General features: G+C 46.5%; 1 protein-coding gene across 3 annotated transcripts; it reads left to right on the forward strand.

Annotated features, from left to right (window-relative positions):
* Window positions 1-781: 781 nt before the first annotated feature.
* Window positions 782-21128, forward strand: LOC128911643 (broad substrate specificity ATP-binding cassette transporter ABCG2-like). Of its 3 annotated transcripts, XM_054206858.1 has the most exons (17): window positions 782-1263; window positions 2970-3007; window positions 3550-3833; window positions 4393-4452; window positions 5745-5859; window positions 8161-8313; window positions 9079-9236; window positions 10341-10492; window positions 11918-12034; window positions 12786-13051; window positions 13588-13670; window positions 14051-14140; window positions 15460-15584; window positions 15947-16101; window positions 17481-17570; window positions 18791-18903; window positions 19818-21128. In XM_054206858.1, exons 2-17 carry the CDS (start codon window positions 3005-3007, stop codon window positions 19963-19965), a joined length of 2112 nt encoding a protein of 703 aa, XP_054062833.1. In that variant the 5' UTR covers window positions 782-1263; window positions 2970-3004; the 3' UTR covers window positions 19966-21128. The 3 variants fall into 3 exon arrangements, with proteins under 3 accessions (XP_054062833.1, XP_054062834.1, XP_054062835.1); XM_054206859.1 differs by lacking the exon at window positions 2970-3007 and having other exon boundaries at window positions 783-1263; XM_054206860.1 differs by lacking the exons at window positions 782-1263; window positions 2970-3007 and having other exon boundaries at window positions 3697-3833; window positions 4313-4452.
* Window positions 21129-21378: the final 250 nt, after the last annotated feature.

The following is a 21378-nucleotide window of genomic DNA, read 5'->3' on the forward strand; positions in this document are numbered from 1 at the left end:
TAAGATGTGAGAGTCTTCTGCCTACTGCATCAACGGCATTGAGTGCATCAACGGCATTGAGTGCATCAACATGCCTGGAGGGAAGCAGGCATTGGAAAGCACGTAGGTGAACCTTTGGAGTTTTTATTATTGGTATTGATTGGGTAGCTGGAGGTATGCTTTGGCTTAGCTGAGCCTTAAATTGATATAGCGAGAGCTGGTGTTAGGGAAAAAAAACAATGCTGTATGGAACTGCAGAGGGTAGTCAAGCCGGAGGCAATTAACATGGTGACTTGACAGCTCTGCTATAAATCATACTTATAAACCATAAAAGCGGGCTTTTCCTGCGTTCACAACACCAAGGAGTCTGGGGAGAGTGAGTTTATTTATAAAGACGACAGTGCTTGGGAACAGGAGGCCGACGAGAAGCCTTGACAACAAATGGAAGGAAATCTGATCTTCCTGCTTTCACACATTCTCCTAGCTGGGAACACATGGCAGCACAGAGAGGCTGTCCAACGGGACAACGGGTGACCCCAGTGGGCTGCTGTGAGCGCCTTGGGCCCAGCAGGGGCAAGAGAAGCACACTGCCTCTGACGGCCTGAGATCGGTGGGGCAGTGCCACCCTTGGAGGGGCTCCCAGGCCCGCCTGTGGCCTCAGGTGACCCAGGTGGACTGGAACCATCCCCTGGGCGCGATGACCTTCCCCGAAGGTGGGAGGACAGGAGAAGAGAGCGGGTGCTGCTTCCCACCCCCGAGCCGTACCGGGAATGCGCGGGAGCGGCGGAAAATTCACCGGGCATGTCCGACGGCCCGTTCCCCGCTCTTCGGTGGTTTCCAACGAGAGAACCACGTTGCTTCTCCCCCGTACTCCTCCTCCTCCTCTCCCCGCCCCGGGAGGGCGGGCTGACGGCGTGGGGCTGCCCTCGCCATCCCGGGGCACGGGGGGCTCCGCCACGCCGCCGGCCGGCGGAACAGGCGCCCCTATCGCGACCGGCGCCCCTGTCACAGCCCACGCAGCAGAGGGCTGCTCAACTTCGGGGGCGGCCCCGCCCCGGGGGTCTCGCAGCCGCGGGCCGGGCCGGGCCGCAGTGCCCGGGGAAGCGGGGCTCCATCCCCGCTGCCCCTGCCCGCGTCCCGGCGGGGTTTGCGTGACAGCGCCGGGCACTCCCCGCCGCCGGTTTATGTAACCCGTCGCCCGGACCCGGTTATAAAACGCCCGCCAAGGCAGAGCCGCCGCTAGAGCATCGTCGCCGCCGCCTGGAGCGCCGCGGCAGCCCGGAGGTAACGGCGCGGGGAGCGGAGCCGGTAGCGGAGCCCTTCGTCGGGCGGGGCGCGGGGCTGCCCCGCTGCGGGCGGGGGCTCGGGCTCGGGGGGGGAACGCGGGGCTCGGTTGGGCCGGGTCGGTTCGCGGCTCAGTAGCGGAACCGGCCCGTGGGGGCGAGGGTAGGGGACACCGCCTGGGAGGTGCTGCTGCCGCCTAGTCCCACCTGTAGCCTCTGCTAAGCTTTTCTCATCCTCCTGTCATCCTTGCACATACCCGCAGCAGCGGTTTAGCTTGCCGTGCTAATTAGTAACTTTGCAAAAACCGGTATAACAGCGTTTTTGGTGTAATAAACTACAGAACCCACCCAGAACAGATGTGAGGTATACAAGACAGCTCAGTGTTCAAAAGTCTAACCGGGTCTTTGCCCCCGGTGTCACTGTCATCCTGACGTTTTTTTTTTTCTTCTGATCTGTTGTGCAACCTTTCAAGCATATAAGCCTTCTCTTGCTGATGTAACCAGCATATCCTTTTTTGTTTCCCATAGCAAGGTTTTCCCAGGGGTGACTAGCCTTAGAGTTCAGGATGTGTCCAAGCTAAACAACCCTTCCCACTCCCCACTTTTATTTTACTTATACAGGAAACAACTACTGCAACTTCTTGAGCTTTAAGTGGAGAGGAAAGGGTAATTCTTGTTTCTTTAAATTGGTCTCTTGTAGTTCCAGTTTCTTAAAAGGACGATTGTCTCTCTCGCTGAGAAATCCACTTCTACTGCAGTGATGGATGTTGTTGGTCCTACTGGTTATCAGTCCTGGGAGGAAAAAAGTGCAGAGAGTGGGCTAAAAGATGATGGTGGGATATATCTGCCTTCTCACAAAACCTGAGTAACCAGCTGTGGATGTCTTTGTGGGCAGTTCTCTCTCCTTGCTCTCTTGGTTAGCCTGGTGACCGCCTTGGCTTTCTGCAACATCACAGTAAATTTTTAGCTTCCCAACAAACACATTCATGCCAGCAGCTAGAAGGAAAGTAAATGATTAGACTAACTTGTGTTAGTCTAACCTGTCATGTTTGATTTCTGGAAGGGGCATGTAGTAATTCCTCTCTTCCTTGTTGGAGTTACCTGGAAAGGGGATGGGAAGGTTTACAGCTGTGAGGGCACCAGGCTAAAAGGCAGGGTACAGCCCAGGCCTTGCATAGGCTGCAGAACTTGGGGACTGCAGGGTTTCCAAGTTCTTCACATGTAACATCAAGGCAGGAACTTTAAACTTTTTCCTTTTTTTTTTTTTTTAAGTGGGCGAAGGGATCCAAACTTGGTCTCCATCACTTACAGCAACAGAAAGCAAAGCAGCCTCTTGACAAATGAGCTCTGCTGCTGTGATTAATAAGTGAATCAATATTAATGGTTATACCCATATCGATATATTTCCTGTGATGTAGGCTCTGATGCATGGGCAGGGAGAACAGTTCCTTCCCTTTGCTGTTGGCGTGTCTTCCCTTTCAGGTGCTCCCATCCTGAGCTACAGAGGCAGCCTGTCTGCTTGAACCAGAATGCTTTATAACTTTGGGATTACAAATAGATACCATATTTAATTTTCCTTATGTACCAGTTTATACCATGTTTTTCTTAGTGTGGCATGTCCCAAGATTCCTCCCTATGGGAGGGGGATCTCTTGCTGTTCTTCAGCGTAAATGGTGCCTACAGACATTTCTCTCTTCCTATTTGTAGTTGTGAAGCATCTTGATAACTGGTGTGACTGAAACATGGTAAGCAACATGTGTAACTGTCATTTTAATCACATTGGTGTCTCTGAAACAAACTTGTGCCAGTGAACAAGATGCATGTGACTGGCTTTCATTTTCATCAGCACAACCATTTTTCTTCCTGTGGTTCTTCATACAGATTCATTAATAGGTTTTCTCTGCTGGCTTTGTGGGGGTTAGCATGTTACGCCTGAAGGAGGGGAGCTTGAGTCTCTTTAGCTTAAGTGGTAGCAGCTTGCATTTGTAGTCCCCCATCACAGATGGGCTTGGTTTGTATGTCATTAGATGCTCTTTGAGCTAGCATCACTTCAAGAACATACATGTCTCGTTCCTAAAGGCGATGTGTATTGTTCTACATCTGTGGGTTTCCATGCCTTTGGGGACTACTGGATGTCTTCCAGTGCGGATGTCCATCCTTTTGGAAACTTGGCATGTGTAAGGATTGGTGTGGTGTGCATGAACTTGCTTTTCCAAGACACTTTCTGCAGAAATTGTTGCTCACGTGTCTCCTTCCCTGCATGTTTTTGTGTTCTTTGTCTCAACAGATGGGAACCGCTCAAAACAACAGTGACCTCAAAATACTCCATGCAGTGGAGCTTGACTTGTGTAACAAGGACATGATGGCAGACACATTTGATCACAGCATTATTTCTGTTGGAGAAGAGGAAGGAGTGGGCAATTTCCAACGTTCTCTTCCAACACGAGAGTCTCTCCGATCTCCTCGGGGTTCTGTTGTGAGTTTCCATAACATCCAGTACTCCGTTAAGCAGTCCAGTGGATTCCTATGTAAACGGAAAACTGTGGAAAAGAAGATCCTTCATAATGTCTAGTAAGTTCTTGCTTAAATAAAATAACGGAGGGTAGGAATTAATCTGCTGCTGTGAATCAGTGACCTCAGTGTCACCTTCCAGATCCAGCTGTGCTGGTAAAGAAATGACTACCCTCCTGCCAGTCCACAGTTCATGTGAGCACTTTCTAATTTGCTTTTAGGCAAAATAACCGGGATGTAGCTGGAGCAGCTTCAGTTATTGATCTGAGCAAATTAGGACTACACTTGCATGAACTCTTCTGCCAGAAGATCTGAGGGTTCCCTTAACTATGGTTCAAGCTGTAGTCAGAGGAAATGAGCAGCAGAGAGCAGTTGTGTCTTCTTTTCAAGACTCAGCTCAGCAGGGAAGACAATTTTTGTCTTTTGTAGATTGCTTTTTATGTCCAGTTCTGGCAGTCTGGGACAAGAAAGGAAAAATGCTTATTGATTTCAGATTTAAGGAGGAGTTTTTAATAATCTCCAAGTTTTCCTTTCAACAGCATTTTGTTCACACCTTACCTCTACTATGAGCTGCATGTGAACAGTCCTCCATTTGGAAATAACTCTTTCCTTCTTCCAGTGGCATTATGAAGCCAGGCTTGAATGCTATCCTGGGGCCAACAGGGAGCGGTAAATCTTCGTGAGTACTTTTTTCTGCTCCTTTGAATGGACAGTCAGCTGGTCAAAGAGGATTTGGGGTTCTGAGGGTTGGGGGAGATGTGAGGGATATGCAGGCTCAGACCTTTTCACACCCATGAGAAATCTGGTGATGCAGTCTGACCTCGTGGCCTGCTGCTGTTGGCTTTGCTGGAGTTCTTGCCCTGCAGCAGTGTCACACCCCTCATCTGCTCCAGCTGATGGTCCATATTACTGCAGTCACCTTTGGCGGTGGCCTGAGTTAAGATACCAGGCTGAACTGGGGTGACTGGAGCTCAGATGTAGGCTCCGTCCTAGACCTGTAATGGGTTAGGGAGGGGGTGTAAGCTCCTTCGGGGCAGAAGAGATGTCATCCCCTGTGAAGTCACTGCAGCGAGACTTCCTTGAATATGCTAGGCCAAACCCCACTCTAACAACTGACAGGAACACGGTGTAACGTCAGTCTGTAGGATGTTCTGGATCCTTACCCCAACTTGGCTGTGGCCTGGTGGTGGGTGTGCACATGTGCTTGAGTTCTTTGGATGAAAACACAGAAAAATACCATGCAGACTATCTCCAGCCAGTACTGATGCTGTTTTCTCTCCCGTATAACCATGGTAAGAGAGCTCTTTGTCACTCTCTGCCTTTGAGAATGTCAGAGACTGGGCAAGTGTGGCCAGAGTTCACACAGGTGTATCTTTGTGGTGACGCTTGGTATTCCTCTCTAAGGAGACTCTTGGCTAATCAGGATGTTTTCAAGAGCAGCACTTCATCAGGGTGGTGTTTACTTACCTAGCAGACAGGCTGGCCTCTGCTTTGGCAGCAAGGAGAATCCAGTGATATGTTAAAACAAAATTACTTTATAAAATTAACCTTAACTCTAGTCTTGTTTATGCCCATTTGGATTAATTTCCTTGAGATCAAAGTAGTTACTTCTGCGCTCCCCTGGCTGGAGAGCAGACTGCAGCTACTCGGCAGGGTGCTTTTGTCTATGTGCATTGGAGGTTAGCCGTTAATACGGAGACTGAGTTTATGTCTGCAGGGGGTTGACTGCGGTGAATTGTGGGGGTCTGTATACTACCATACTCCTGGGGCACACCTGCTGCTGGAAAATCCTCTATTTACACCAGGCTTTCTGTACAAAGCTCCCAGAGTAGAGGCTGCCCCTTTCTGTGCCCTTTGGTTTGCAGCATGCCGTGAGCAGGCTGTGACTGCAGTCCTGACTGGTGGCACTGCCCCAGTTAAAGGTAAAAGCAGCTGTTATGGCAAAACCTAATGCCTGGTGTTTGTCTGAAGTCTCCTAGATGTGCTGGCTGCCAGAAAGGACCCAGCAGGCCTGTCTGGAGAAGTGCTTATAGACGGCATCCCACAACCTCCGAATTTCAAGTGCATCTCAGGATATGTTGTGCAGGTGAGTAACTGCCTTCATGAGCCTGGAAGCCTGGGAGCCCTTGGGAGGGAAAACTGCATAAAATGAGCAAAGCACAAACTACTAAGTTAGGTAATCTTCAATGATGGCTACAGAGTGATAACAATATAATGTGATAACTCAGATGTTACAGTATTTAGTATTTTTCTGGGATATGGAAGACAAGAGGATCAAACTATTACTCCAACCAAGACAAGCACGGAGGTGTTTGTCTTCCCAAAGCCACACGGATGCCCAAACCACAGAGCTACTGTGGCTTGTTCTTTGGGCTCTGCCCTGAAGTACTAGCAAGAGTTTAAAAAAAAAAAAAAAAAAGGTGAGGAAAAAACCCACAACACCCAAAATCTCTTGTTGTAAAACTCAAAAGCAGTTCTAGCTGGCAGAAGTACCTTCAAACTATCAGACAATAATTCTAGGAAGTAAATAGATCCCTGCTGTTCTTCCTCTGATTCTGGCTGGCTGGGACAGAGCTTCGTTCCACTCAGAGACAGGAAAAGCCAGCTGAATCTGCGGAAGTGGGTGGAGGCCCGGACCAATAATAGACCCTCAAAGCCCTGGGGGAGCTGAGGAGAAGGGGATTCCTGGCAGCCATATGAGCAGCCAAATCTGGAAACCATCCAGGCTTCTGACTGCAGGCAGATGTGAAATAGGCAGCTCTTCTGAAAGCTGCCAGCTGGGGGGCTCTGGGAGGATGCATGTGACGAGACTGATGCTGAGTCTTGATCCTGCAGGTCAAAGATCCCCAAATACTCAGTGTTTCATGAATGGCCAGGAAGTTTCTTGCAGGTGGTCCTGGTTTGAGACATTTGTATCTCAAGTGTCCAAAGCAACAAAACCTCAAAATGATAGGCAACTAGGCGAGACATTAAATGGACTTTTTGCCCTCTCACCCCTGTGCAGTACTCCCTAGATCAATAAAGATGTCTGAAAGACTACAAACAACACTCAAGGTCTAAATACATAAATACATACATACTTATAGGGTCAATTTTTTGCAGATGAGCATACAGACTTGCTAAGTCATGTGTTATTCTTGTAAAGCTGCTACTGGTCTCTCCACTCATGCCTTACAAATTGTGGCATGACACCCTCACTTGCTACGTTTGGTATTAAAGTAGCTTAAATTCACAGTTTAGCTTCCAATGTGGTGACCCAACAGTTGTATTGGTGGATCTGAGGATGGGCAATGGGAGGCTAGCGTGAGAGACTGAGGGTGTGTGGGGAGGGAAGTGATGGCAGGAAATTCCTAAACCAGCTTTGGCAGCAAAGCCAGTTTATCATAACACTACACCCTGAGTAATCTGTCACACAGTTCTAGCACAGCAGCATGTTCAGTCTTCCTCTGTTACTTCCAGTGCCAAACACGGTTGGCTGGCACATCCTTTGTCCTGCTGATCAACTACCTCTGATGTGGAAGGAGTCCCAGAGCAGGCAAGAATCTGCTGCCCGGCAGCTTAGGGGCTGTGTCTTCTTCTAAAAGGGCACTAGATTTGTAAGATGCCTGATTAACATCCATGTTCCCCAGCAGCTGCCCAGTATTGCAGCCCTTCTGTTGTCATATGGTAGGATGCAAAATTGGCTTGAATATCAAAGCAGGGGTGCTGGAGAGGCATGGAGCTCTGGATGGACCCGGCCTCAACTCTGTTTGGCTCATGGTTGTTACAGGTTGGTGTAGGCTGCCCAGATGTTTGTCAACTGGATAGATTTGATTCTTACTCAAAATGCACGTAACTGTTGAAGCTTTTCTAAAGGGGTAGCCCTTAGAATAAGGTTTTGTGCCCAAGAGTTATAGATAGTTGAAATATGGAAAAAATCAGGAGCATCTTGGTGCAATACTCTTGTTTCTCTGAGCAGCTGCTGCCAGCTGCTGACTCCCTGAGTGTCTCTATCTTGAACACTGAGTACTAGCAATGTCCCTTGGCTTCAGGTGGACTGGCAGAAGTTTACAAAACCAGCCTCCTGCTCTGCCTCCCTTTGGCTGGTAAGGAAAGTGCATGTGCAGTACGGAACGCTACCGTCTGCACTTCGACTCCTGAGCCTGAAAGCAGGCTGAGGTGATGCTTGGTGTAAGCTGGGAGCCTGCAGAGCTGCATTCTCCCCTTGACTGCTACTGAGTGACCTTGAACTTCATGTCCTGTAAGTCTTGAAGAAGAGGTTGTCCCTCAGTCCAGTTTCCCCGATAGTCCACAAATAGCTTATCAAAACTGCCACTACAGGGACTCTGGTGCTTGGCCAGGTAGCTGAGAAGGAGGCTTTCCAACTGTCCGTTTGTACTCCTTTCAGGATGATGTTGTCATGGGCACAATGACGGTGAGGGAGAACCTGCACTTCTCTGCTGCCCTGCGACTGCCCAGCTCCATCAGCGTTCAAGAGAAGGAAGAGCGAGTCACCCAGATAATCAGCGAGCTGGGATTAAACAAAGTGGCTGATGCTAAGGTGAGCAGTGAGAACGCCTTTCTCAGAAATCATACCACCTCTGGAAACTGAACTGCTCAGCTCTGGGCAGTATGGCGTATGTAGAGCAGCTATGCTAAGCTAAGCGGGAACCTGAGTTAACCATACTGCACACAAGAAATCAGTCTCCAGCTCAGGAGATAGCTTGTAAAGAGGTATGTGTATTTGATATTAAAAGGGGAAGATTTTGGACCATGTCCAGCATGTTGTGTAAGTTCAGAGGGGAAAAAGTCGCCTAGCCATTGCACCTTGGAAAGCTGTTCAGTTGCTTCCTGGCTTTGTGGGACAAGACAGGGAAATTGTTTTTAGAGTGCTGAAAGCTGTGAGGGGTAGAAAGCTGGGCTGTGATGGAGAAATTCTGTGCAGAGCTTGTTCCTCTCAGCAGCATTTTTACTCTACTTTTACTTTACTTACCCCACTCTTACTTGAGCAGCAGGCGAGCTGACCAACAAGACATCCATGAATGCCAGTGCCACCTCTGGCTGCTATGGCCTCATTCTGGCTCTTCCTTGTCAGTGTCATCCTTGTTCCCTGAAGTCATAAGGTGCCTGGTACCTCTGAAAATCAGGCTCTGCTTACTGCTACGTAGTCCCTTTCACCGAGTCAGACCCATCATCTGCTGCTGGCCCTGGGGTTCGCTAATGTGACTCTGAAAATGAAAAGGGCTGCTGGGTGTGGAGAGCCCTGAACTCCAGAGCATGCACTGACTAGGTCTTGTTGCAAATACCTGATTTCTTCTGCTTGTAGGTAGGAACCGAATTGATCCGGGGAGTGTCTGGAGGGGAACGGAAGAGAACCAACATTGGGATGGAGCTCATCACAGAGCCACCAGTCCTTTTTCTGGATGAGCCAACAACTGGCCTTGACGCCAGCACAGCCAATGCGGTCCTCATCCTCTTGAAGAAGTAAGAGTCAGTTCTTCAGGGCTCTGCTGCAATTTTGTGGTCAGCTCATTAGTAAAAAAAGGAATGCTGTTATAACTGAGTAGCTACAGTGCTCTGGAAAATAAAATTAAAAAAAAGTCTAGACAAATAGACTCAGAAGTGGTACTGAAATTATTTCTCTGGGCCTTGTCCAAAGCTTTTTGAAGTTGATGGGAGTCCTTCCACAGCAAGCATTGGATTGGAGCCCAAAAAGCAGATGTAGCTTGGACAGTTTCCCTTTGCCACAGAGAGTGGTGGACTGGGAGGTCAGGCCTGTAATCATAATTTCTTGGCCTTCCAGCTGAGTCTATTACAAAGTCTTTTCCTCTGCTCTGGCAACAGCCTTGAACTCAGATCAGACTTCACCTGCAGGTTTACCCTCAGTGTTTACATTCATCTTCTGTATTTTGGAGATGAACTGTCTTCTGGTACAAAGAGGACCAAAGAAAGCTTGTTTAATGAGAATGAGTTCCTAACCCTCCTCCTGGGTTTGTAGCATGTTGTCTGGTTCTGCTTGGGGGCACATTGTGCTCTGCTGTTTGTGGATAGAGGCCTTTGATCGGCAAGGATTCTTGTTGGGCATCAGCGCTAAAGTACTTGAAATGGTATCTGACAAACCTGAAGGAAAACTAGTTTTGACTTTTCTAGAGAGTAAATCTTCAGCAGAAGAGCTGAGAGAAATCTTAGCTGGCCAGGCTTCCACAGCCTGCTATGTAAGGCCTGGGACTGCCATTGAGTGCAGTGGGACCATTCCAGTTAGTCAAGTTGGAGCCTGGCATAGAAAACATGTAAGGAAGGCTTATACACAGCTGTGGCCTCAACCTTTGCTAGCTACAGGCAACATCATACTTTGTCTGGCCAGACTGCAGTGATGGTCTCTTGTAATGATGGGTGCTGTCTTGAAGATCTTGCAGCCAGGATCTGACAGTGATAGGGAAGAGGGAACGAAAGTTTTTCTGGGTTGAGACCCTGAGAAGTTAACAAGTAATTGTCTTCGATTTGGATATTTATTTTTTGCTTGGGTTAACATGACCTTTCTGAAATGCGAAGTGCTGTGTATTTGAGAGATGTTTGTTTCTATTTCAGGCTCTCAAGAAGAGGGCGAACCATCATATTTTCCATCCATCAGCCCCGCTATTCCATATTCAAGCTGTTTGACAGTCTGACATTACTAGCTTTGGGAAAAGTCCTGTACCATGGTCCTGCAAAGCAGGCCCTGGAATACTTTAGTTCTATTGGTAAGTCTTCTGTGCCAAGAGTCTGGCTAATGAGTTTACCCTAGCACTGGATAACAGTCCTGGGCTGTTTTATCTCTAGACTACTAGAGGCTGTACGCAAACAGTCTGAACAGTGTCATGTTAGAACAGGAAAAAAATCAAAATGATAAAAATGAAGTTTTTCAGACAACACAGGGTATGGCGCTCTGCTGCCTTTGTTTTGCCTTGCATCAGGACAAAAACTGCTTGGATATCTAGCAGCATGATGTGCAATAGACAAGATGATGCTTGTAGTTCTACCAGGCCTAGGTGGCAGACCCAGTGGGTTTTGAACCACAGCCTGCAGACTGGCAGCCATCCGTAGGGGCCAATCGAAGAATCCTGCTGTAGTCTGAAAGCAGGTGGGTGACTGAGAGGACAAAATCATGGTGTGTCTTAAGATGGGTTAATAATTGCACTCTTGGGTGGCTGCCCCTGCTCCAAGAAAGCAGGGTGAGGGTTTATGGCTATAATGGACAGAGAATGCGGAGTGAATTCCCAGTCTAGTCTAGATGCAGCTGTGGACATGTTGGATTGTAAGCTTTCCCTGGCTTTAAGGGAGATGCTTTAACCAATCTCACTCCTCCTCCTCCTCCTAGTATCCCACCTCACTTCCTTTCTCGCAGGAATGCTATAGAATAAGCATTTTTAAAATTTTTTTTATTTTTGGCCTCCTCATCCCATAGCTAGGACCATATTATAAGAAGCTGCTCTTGGACAGCCCTTCCTCTTCCTGGTGACCCAGGAAACACAAGCAAGACCTGTGCTTCTAGAGCAAGCATCTGAGGCTGTAGGGCGGACATCCAGCAACCCCTGTTGAGGAACTGTGTGTCTTTCAGAGTGGGATGTGGTTAAACAGTACTGAGGAGGCCAGAGTTGTCCATGCTGAGCTGTGTAAAAGCGAATTAAGGATTTCTCCTCACCTGAAATCAACAGAGAATAAGCAACTTTGAAGCTCTGTATAGATACCTCAGATTCACTGTCTCCTAAATCCTGTCTATTACACAAAATCATAGAATGGTCGGGGTTGGAAGGGACCTCTGGAGATCATCTAGTCCAACCTCTCCTCCCAGAGCAGGGTCACCTAGAGCAGGTTGCACAGGAATGCATCCAGGTGGGTTTTGAATGTCTCCAGAGATGGAGACTCCACCACCTCTCTGGGCAGCCTGTTCCAGTGCTCTGCCACCCTCAAAGTAAAGAAGTTCCTCCTTATTTAGATGGAATTTCTATGTTCAAGTTTGTGCCATTCTACTGCTGTAAACTAATGCTCATGGAAAGCGGTGAAGTTTTTTTTTATAATAGGGTTGTAGGAGAGTGAGTGACCTTCCAAGCTGTGCTCTGTGCAGTACAAACATGTTGCATGTGTGGTTTTTGGTTTTTTTTGGTGTGTGGTTTTCTTTTTTTTAGGATATGAATGTGAACCCTTCAATAATCCAGCTGACTTCTTCCTTGATATCATAAATGGTGATTCAACTGCTGTGGCAGCAAGCAAGGAAGATCACAGACCTGTGGACACAGGAAAAGGTAATTTGTGAAGGAGAAATCCACCGTTGGCTGGTGTAGAAGGGAAGTTGTATGTGGTGATGGCAAGCTGTTGTTCTCTGAGTTTCCTTCAGTCTAAGGGCACTTCATTATCTTTTTATTTTTCCTACTAATAGATACACTTTGCTTTGGGCTTCTTTAGAGAGCTCGGAAAACTTGTAAAAGGGATTTTTTTTCTTCCTTCAGTAATACAGAAGAGCAGTGATAAATGTCAGTAATTTACAAAACCTATGTGGGAAAGACTGAAAAACTAGACTTGCTTAGTCTCAAGAGACAGCTGACAGAAGACAGAAGTTTTCAGTCACATAAGAGTCTGCTGCAGAGAAGACAGGGTAGATAGGCTAAGAAGTAATGGATTTACAGGGCAGTGAGAAAGACTGGAACTAGATAAGATAACAAACTCTCTAACAAGGATTATAAGGGAATGGTGCTTTTTGGAGATGGGGAAGTGGATCAGAGCAGACATTGATTTCCCTCAACATTGATGACTAAGAATTTGGCCATTTTTGTGCCACAGAGAACAGGCAGATTAGCTAGGAAACTGTGAGGAAACCCACTCACTCAAGCTAGCCTCTTAAGCTCAGAGCCAAGGCTTGAACAATTCAAATTCTCCTGGCATTTTTGTTTTGTTTATTTTTTTTCAGCCTCCAAAGTGGCTGAGCATGTTTATGGGTCATGTCTGAAGGTAAGGTTCATGGGAAATTACAAGCCATATATTGTCTTTCTTACTCAGAGGTGAGCAGTGAAAATGGAGTGACAGAAGATAACATGGACAGCAGCGTGGTAGATGTGCTGCACCAGAAATATCTTAACTCCAGCCTGTATCAGAGCACAAAGGAAGCACTGCGGAAAGTGGAGCTTGGACGGGGAAGCAGGCAGAGACTATCCAAGCAGGGGCATGAGATTACCTACGCAAATGGATTCCTCACACAGCTGTACTGGGTGTCCAAGCGTTCCCTCAAAAACCTCATCAGGAGCCCACAAGCCTCCATTGCACAAGTAGGTAACAATTCCTAAAAGTCTCAGACTCCCTCTGCTCTCAGTTCCAGAATCTGCAGTTTGTAGGACAGACTTCTGTTTTCAAAGGCAGCTCAGGAAATAGAAGTCCTGTGCCACTACCACTTACGTGGAGTGAGATGCCCAGCTAACTTTCTTGCCTTTGAAAAAAGTCTCCTTCGTAGCACAAGGACTACTACACTTGGAGAGTGGGGAGAAAAATGCTTCATTCTGTGGCTGACATGGGGAGCTTCTAGGGTGACCTTCACTTGAAATTTTAAGCTGGGTTATTCTTTGACTGTGTCTCTACTAACCTTCCTCAGCCAAAGAAGATCAGAGGAAGGAGAAAAGTGAACAGGATAAACCTGGAATATTTGCCATAAGGCTTTTAATTGTGTGTGTCATAGGTATACTTTGGCTCACAAAGCAGAGTTTTAGGCAGGTGTAAGTCTTAAACCCCGCATATGCCTTAATATGAAGTTTGTCTCTATTTACTTATTTGAAGGACTCCCTTTTCCCTTTCTTCTTTCCAATTCTAGATTGCAGTGACCATAATTCTAGCCTTGGTTGTGGGCGCTATCTTTTTTGGTGTAAAATTGGATCGAAGTGGCATTCAGAATCGGTAAGTTGGAAAGCCACAGCTTTGCTTATTTTTCTGTCTGTAGCAGACAGGTTTCAGCTACAGGGAAGGCCTTGGGATCCACTTGGGCCACAAAGGAGGGTTGGGTTCAGAAGCCTCAGTGCGCTGCAGCATGGTGTTGCTGGAGTTCTTTTAAGTTCTGTCGGGCTTGCACATATGTGCAAAGGAGATGTGAAAGGGAAGATAAAGCAATAAACCTGATTTTACAGCTAAGATTACAATAGCACAATTAAATACTTCCATTCTGTGGACAGAGATAGAAAATCACTGACTTGATGGTATGATGATGTCTGAGGCTGCCAGTGTTGATCTAGGCTGTTTTCCCTTTTCGTTCTTTTTGACTGTTCTATTTTGCCTTCTAGGGTTGGATCCTTGTTTTTTGTCACCACAAATCAGTGTTTTTCCAGCGTCTCTGCAATTGAGCTGTTCATCAGAGACAAGAAACTATTTGTGTAAGTAGTGAGGCACTTAATGGTGTCTCATACCCTGGAGTGAGGTGGTGGGAGTATCTTAGAGGCTAAACAAAATGTTTTCCAACAAAGACTTGATTGCTCCCTTGCAACATCAGATTGTAATAGTAATGCTAAATTGGTCTGTAGAGCAGGGAGCTGTAATGCTAAGAGGTGGCAGAAGGAGGGGAGAAATAAAATGCTTTTACTTGCTTGCTGTGACACAGTTTATTGCGAAGTGCTTTTCCTACCTACTTTTGGTAAAAGCTGTTTTTGAAGTCTGCATGTGAATCCTGCACAAACTGAACCCTGCCTGCCCTCTTGCTGACAGGGTTGAAACACCGTCTTGCAATGGTCCTAAAGTGGTAAGACTGTGCAAAGATGAAGGGAGAGTTCTTGGAAAAGCTTCGCATGGGATACTCAGATGAAGAGGCCTGCTGGCTGGCTTAAAAGAGCTCCCTAATAATCAAGCGCATCTCTCTGTCTATATGTATATGTGTTTGTATGTGTGCATATGTATGTAAATGTGTGTGTATATATTATATACACGCATGTATATATACATATATGTTGAAAATGTGGTTTGGAATAGCCTCCAGCTCATGGGGGTGAAAGGGCAAGAAGACAGATCCTGTGCAGTAAAGAAGAAACTGAAGATTTGTACCTGGACTGCACATGTCCACCCACGGGTTGTTCAGAGCAGCTTAATATTGCCCCTAACAGCTGCTCAGGAATGAATTTCCCTAACACTGACACTTCTTGCCAGTCTGCTCTGCTCACTAGCTGTGTCGATGGGCCTTCTGGCACCTCACCAATTAAAGCATCTTTTCATGGGCTCCATTAAGCAGCAAAACAATTGTAATGACAGTTAATTGCCCTCTGAACTGGAGATGAGTTGATGTCCTAAAGGTGTTTTCCCATTGTTGGGTATCATTCCTCCTCCCCGGAAGCAGCTGCATGAGTTAGCTGTGGATGAAGTGTTCCTCCGGTTAACAGCAGTCTGCTCTTGTGTTAAGGATCGTTCTCTTTGAAAAGAGATTTAGGAGCTCTTTTCCAATATGTTACTTGGCAGTCATGTAGCCTTTCACTCAACTTTCCTCAAAGGGCTCTCAGTATGACTGCAGGGCCTGTGAGATAGATCAGCCCTTACTTTACAGAGTGGGAAGTGATAACACAGAGGAAAATAAGCAACTTGCATATAGAGAAGGAGTCAGTGGTAGAGAGAACAGAAACCGAATCAGGATAAACCAGACACAGAAGCTGAGCCTGCTTCCTAGATAACCTCTAAACCTGTACAACTCCCCTCCTTCCTGTCCTCACAGCCATCAGTACACCAGTGGATATTACCGTGTGTCTGCCTACTTCCTGGCCTTGATGATAGGAGATCTGCTGCCCATGAGAACTGCTCCAGCCATCATATTCTCATGCATCAGTTACTGGATGATTGGTAAAGAATTGATGCTTTCATTGAACCTGTCATCTTCCAACACATTTGATTTCTGACTTAGCCTCAGTTTAATTCCTATACCTATAACATGAAGCTAGTTGAACCTTCGACTGATTTAAGTGCTTGGCATCATGACTTAGGAGGACTCTGGGGCAGGGGCAGAGACACCAGCAAAGACAGGGACCTGCTTGAGCATATCTTTCAGTGGGCTCTTTGGGCCTTTGGAGCATGCATAGTTCCTGCCCACTCCAAACTTGGTCTTTCTTCCTGCTTTCCCTGTCTTGTATAGGAGTCCAAGGGTACCTCTCTGGGATTCATAATGTGGTTGCTTACTAGACTCTTTCCTTCCTGTTTTTTGACAGGGTACCAAGCTGTTGCAGGCCGATTCTTCTTCTTCATGCTGACCCTAGTACTGGTGTCCTACACTGCCACGGCCATGTCTCTAGCTATCAGTGCTGGGATGGATGTGGTGGCTGTAGCCAATCTGCTCATCACTATTTGTTTTGTCCTGATGCTTGTAAGTATAGCAGGATGTGTGGGCTCCTTTGGTGGAGGTGAGGAAGCAGCTGAGACAAGCTGAGAGGACTGGCTTGAGCCAGCCCTAAGCAGGCTGAGAAGCCACAGTCCAGTAGCATGTCAGCCCCAAGCCTGTGATTTTATTGTCACTATAGTCAATGATATACTTCTGTCAACTTGTAATCTAAGGGTCAGATCATTGCTCAGGTGCGATTCAGTAGGTGTGATGCCACCAGAGCTTTGCAAACAGTGTGCCCCAAAAAAGTGGGGTGGTTTTTTGTAAATTGTCCTCACAAAAATTGATTTAAAAAAAAATCTCGCATTTCCAGTAATAGAAATCTAAGTGATCAACTAGATCATTTAAAAGGAAAAAGATCTTGAAATAAACCTGTATCAATTGATTTTATTGCCCAGTGGGATTAGTAGGAGCATACTCTTTCTTTATTTCAATTTATTATTGCCTTTGGGTTCCAGAAATTACTTCCATACTGTTCTTCAAGGACTTCTAGGGAAGATAGCAAGTGAGAGAGAAAGGAATTTTGACTACTCATAGATGAAGGATGTGAATTCTTTTTCAAAGAGATAATGTTAGTGATGAAACTTCTTGACTGTGAGACCTATCAGGTTACCTTAGAGTAAAAAGTACCTTCTGTCAGGTGTATCTGTCTGCGTACATATTCTGAGCCCACTGCACATCCCTAACGCTTCAATTTGCAATAAGCTAAGAGAGTGTATCGCTTCAAGTGCTTGCTGTGGGTGAGAAGTGGGCATGCGTAATGATGGCCAGCTGATGTATGTTGATGTAAGTCACAGTGTGTAAGGAACAGCACGTGCACATCCTGAAAAACAGCAGGATAAGCACATAAAAACTTGTGATGAAGCACAGCCTGAAGCATCATGGTTAGCTATGAAGTCCAGTTGTTCTAAGGAGTAAAAGAGCAAACCTTGTTCCAGGCAGGAGTGAGCATAGTTAAAAGATGTAGGTCAGAGGAGAGAGCCAAAACAATAACAGCCCTTAAGGCTCCCCATGGTTTCCTTCTTGTTTCTCTACTTCCTCAACTCCCAGTCATCCTTCTTTAGCCTCCGGCTAGCTCCACCATAGGACAGTCCTCCAGAGTGAGAGGTTGTTAGCACGCATGCTTCTTAGCTCACATGTGGATGTAGCTTTTTATCTACTAGAATATTTGGGTGTGCTGTTGGGCCAGCTGCCTGGGACTGCTGCAAGGTTTGAATCTCATGCCTGTAGGCACAGGCATAACAGCAGCAGGAGGTCAGTCTATCCCAGTGCACCTCTGCTGGGCAACTCCGATATCTGTGCAGGAATGGCACTGTTTGCAGTAAACAGTCTGTGACTCATTAATCTATTCTGTTTTATTTCAGATCTTTTCAGGCCTCTTAGTAAACCTCCCTTCCGTAATGGGCTGGCTCAACTGGCTCAAGTACTTCAGCATCCCCAGATACGGCCTCACTGTGAGTAGAAAGTAGCGTTGCTCTCCTGTGAGTAATGTAGCCACACCGCTGCTCCCTGGAGAGGTTTTGAGTATAAATTAAGTTCTCTTAAAAGTCATATTGTGTTTTTTTTCTTTTCTTGTGCGAACATGGTAAAAGAAGAACAAACCAGCCGACCCCAAAAAGGAAGCAAAAGTTAATCTCTGTGTGAGAGATAGAAGTCTCAGAGACTGAACAAATCCTTTGTGCCACAAAATTAGTGCTGCTTGGACAGCAGTGGAGCAAGCTGTCCAGTGAGGCACTAATTCCTAGCCTGAATAGCTGACCCCTATTGTTTAGGATAAAGTCAAATATTGCATGGCCTCTCCAGAGGCTGCTGTTTGGGTGACCGGTCTGAGGTTAATGACTGTCCAACTGGTTAAAGGATTTACCGTAATGCCTGATGGTCTCAGTCTTCAGTGTGGCTTCCTCTGAAGTGAAGTATGACTTACTGCCATTTATGAATAATAAGAAGCTGGGATACCAGAAAGCTAAGGGTGCAGCTGCTTGAAACACAGTAATTCGACATAGCAGGTCACCCACTCGTCGAAGGTGGGAGTTGTGCTTCCATCTCCTGTCTTCATCCTGGCCAAGCCTATTTGGGAGGAACAGTTTCCTACCTTTTGAGTAAAAATGAGTGAAATGAATGCTGGAGCTGATGAAGGATAGTGTGGGCAGGACCATGTTGACCGGCAGTGGAAGAGAAAGGTAGGATCAGGGAGGGGGAGATGTGAGACCTCCCCTGTTTGGGTATCACTGAGATATTTTATCAGTGTTGCTGAACGTGGAGGTGACCCCTGAGTTGCGAGTGCAAGGGAACCCTTCCCTTCTTGCCTTAGCTGACTGTGCCAGCTGCCTTCGTGTGCTGGTGCTGGGGTATCTGCATGCAGCCACGTGGTTTCTGGCTCAGTAGACTGACCCAGATGACAGTGGATGAACAGGAACTTGTAGCTGGCAAGCCAGAAACCCATGCCTGAATCATTGAAACGAACTTTGAAACTAAAGACTCAGACACCAAACCATCCTGCATGTAGAACTTGTAGCGGTTCCTCAGAAAGGCAGTGATTTAAGAGCTTCAAAAGAAAAAGCTCTTGAACATAACGATTCCAAGAATATTGATATGTGTATTCTAATAATCAAGTTCCTTTAAGCACCCCAAATCGCTAACTCTGTAAAAATCTGGTGTCTGCCTCTTTCCCTAGGCTCTTCAAGTGAATGAGTACAGAGATCTCTACTTCTGTGGTGAGATGAATCCAAATGTTACAGCATCTGTGGGAGATGCAGGCAGTTGTCCCCCCGATACTTCAGGAGAAATGTAAGTCTCTAACTCATGGTGGTTCTTGGGCCTGAATTGTAGTGGGTTGCTTAAAGAGAAGTCTGACTGTTTCAAATCTGTGTATTATTCACAGAATAACCCCCCACAGGCCAGTCTCAATAATATATCCCAAAATAACGTATTTTAGGATTATATAGTAAAACTTCACAATTATCCAAGAGTGAAATAGGGATGGAACTTTACTCCTAAAAATAGGCAGAGGAGCTAAATTAAATTTTGTTTTGGGTAACCTAGCCCTGGCTTATCAGTTTTCTTAAAAAAAACCCAGGGTCACTTAGCAATGGAAATGCAATGTGTGGACAGCTACAAAGTTGTTGGGATGCAGCAGACCCACGATCAGAAACACACCTGCCCTTCAGAGCTTGTTTGTAAATATTAAGCTCCCTGCAGATAGAGCAGAGTGCCAAGGTAGCTATCTGCCAGTGCTACTGCCCTATCTAAAATCTTGACTACTGATACCTTAGGTTGTAGCAATGCAAGTATTTCATGACATGTGCTAAAGGGCTGGCAAACTGAGGTCATTGCAGGGAACCGTGCTAGAGCATTGTTTCTGCAGCTTTTGGACCCCAAACCCCTGCTATGGACCTCCAATGATTGCTGTGTGAAACTAATGCTTTTGCACTCACCACGGTTTAATGTGGTTCTCAGGTTTACTCATAAATTGTCAGTTATCTATAAATAACAGTTAGGATAGTACTGAAAAAAGATGAGAATTAGAGCTCTAGATTTGTCCCTTAAGCTTTTTTAGTGATAGGTTATGAAGTTACTCTATTTTCATCACCTGTTTTGCAGAGTTGAGGGTAGAAGAATCTTTGTGGAGCAGGAATAAAAGTAACAACCTGAAGACTTGCACCACATAGTAATGCAAACTTCTCCCCCATGCTTTTCTGCAGGTGTTCTGGTGAAGCATATCTGTGCAGCCAAGGAATCGCACCTACTGACTGGGCAATGTGGGAAAACATAGTGGCTCTCTTCTGCATGACTGTTATCTTCCTTATCATTGCCTACGCAAAACTTCGGTTTATGAGAAAGTTCACATAGACTCCTGCGTTGCCTTGCTCTGCAGCTTCTCCGGTCTTAAAACTGCAAAGCTTGCTAGGGCCTCCTGGAGTTTGCCAAAAGATTTCAACTCACTTTACTGGACTTCAGATGGGAACTCTGTCCCCTTGTTTCTGGGGCATGATCTCCATGTGATTGTATGATTTTGGTTTTTAAGAAGAAATGCATTAATGTACATTGCATACATCATTTTTTGTAAGAATATAATTTTTGTAATTCTTTAGGTACATATCAAACTATGTCTTGGCAAGCATTATTCTTCTTTGGCCAACTTATACAGTAAATGTCCATAGGGAAACCTTTTCCTTTGAACATGTAAACTTCTCCATCACAAATGGTATAAGGTGATGATGGCATTTATGCATCAATATGTTGCCCCTTGTTAGTGCTCGTCACATCTGAGGAGAGACAGAGACCATTCACAGCATGTTGGAGATGCATTTGAGTTGGAGTTAAGTACAGGGACCGAGTACTCCTTACCGAAAAAGAGCAGTTATACTTCTAGTAGTTTCTCAGTGGAAGATACTTGCAGAAACAACTTTTGATGATTAAAACCTAAACAGTAGTGGTGTAAGACATCTCATCTAAGAAGAGTGAGAAATAGAGGCTGTTGTACTGTAAAAAAAAAAACCCAAACAAAAAAAATCCACGCCCACCAACTGCAAAGAATACATTTACTACTTAAGAGAAGGGAAGAAATTCCTTTTTTTTTTTTTAAATAAAAGTTTGTATACTCAGTAATAGATCTTTTTGACAGACTTAATGCTTAGCTGCACCACTACACCATGGACTGAAAAAGACCGTGGAGATACTGCTGTGGAAACTATAGCAACGCTTACTGCAGTCACCACAGGGCAGAAGGCAGCGTGCTAGCAGTTATCTCCTCACCACATCATTAGCAAAAGCAGAGTTGCTTTTAAGCTGGTGCAGCTCAGCCACAGGAAAACATCATCAAACACAAGGGAGATTGTTTCTGAGGGCCGGCCTGGCAGCAGCCGCCTGCAGCGTGAAAGGGCTTCCGGTGCTCTTGCAATAAATGGTTCAGTCGTGGTGTTAGAAAGAGGGGAAATGATCTGCTCTTTCTGTGCCGCTCCGCTGCCTTTTACAGCTGCTGACAAGTAAACTCGTGCCACGTTTTACATCTACGGTGTTTGTCTTTCTCCCTCTGCCCTGAGGGAGGCTGTTTGCTCTTGCTTCTTCCCCCAGCCGAAGCTGCCGCCCATCAGCCACCTGCTCGACGCGGCAGGGGAGGCCGCCCCTCACGACGCGGGGGGACAGACCCCCGGGGCTGCCAGGGCGCTGCCAACCCCGCCGGCCGCGGGCCCAGCCCAGCGGACCCCGGCCTGCCCCTACCCCGGCCCCGCCGCCACCCTCCCCGGCCCGCCGGCAGCCGCG

This window comes from Rissa tridactyla, chromosome 6, assembly GCF_028500815.1.
Source record: "Rissa tridactyla isolate bRisTri1 chromosome 6, bRisTri1.patW.cur.20221130, whole genome shotgun sequence".
Classification (NCBI taxonomy): Eukaryota; Metazoa; Chordata; class Aves; order Charadriiformes; family Laridae; genus Rissa; species Rissa tridactyla.

Excerpts from the sequence above, each read along its gene's own strand:
- LOC128911643 (XM_054206858.1), top strand. Across the intron at positions 14,141-15,459 it reads AGAGACAAGAAACTATTTGT|CCATCAGTACACCAGTGGAT; the intron begins GTAAGTAGTGAG and ends CTGTCCTCACAG. Across the intron at positions 16,102-17,480 it reads TTTGTTTTGTCCTGATGCTT|ATCTTTTCAGGCCTCTTAGT; the intron begins GTAAGTATAGCA and ends GTTTTATTTCAG.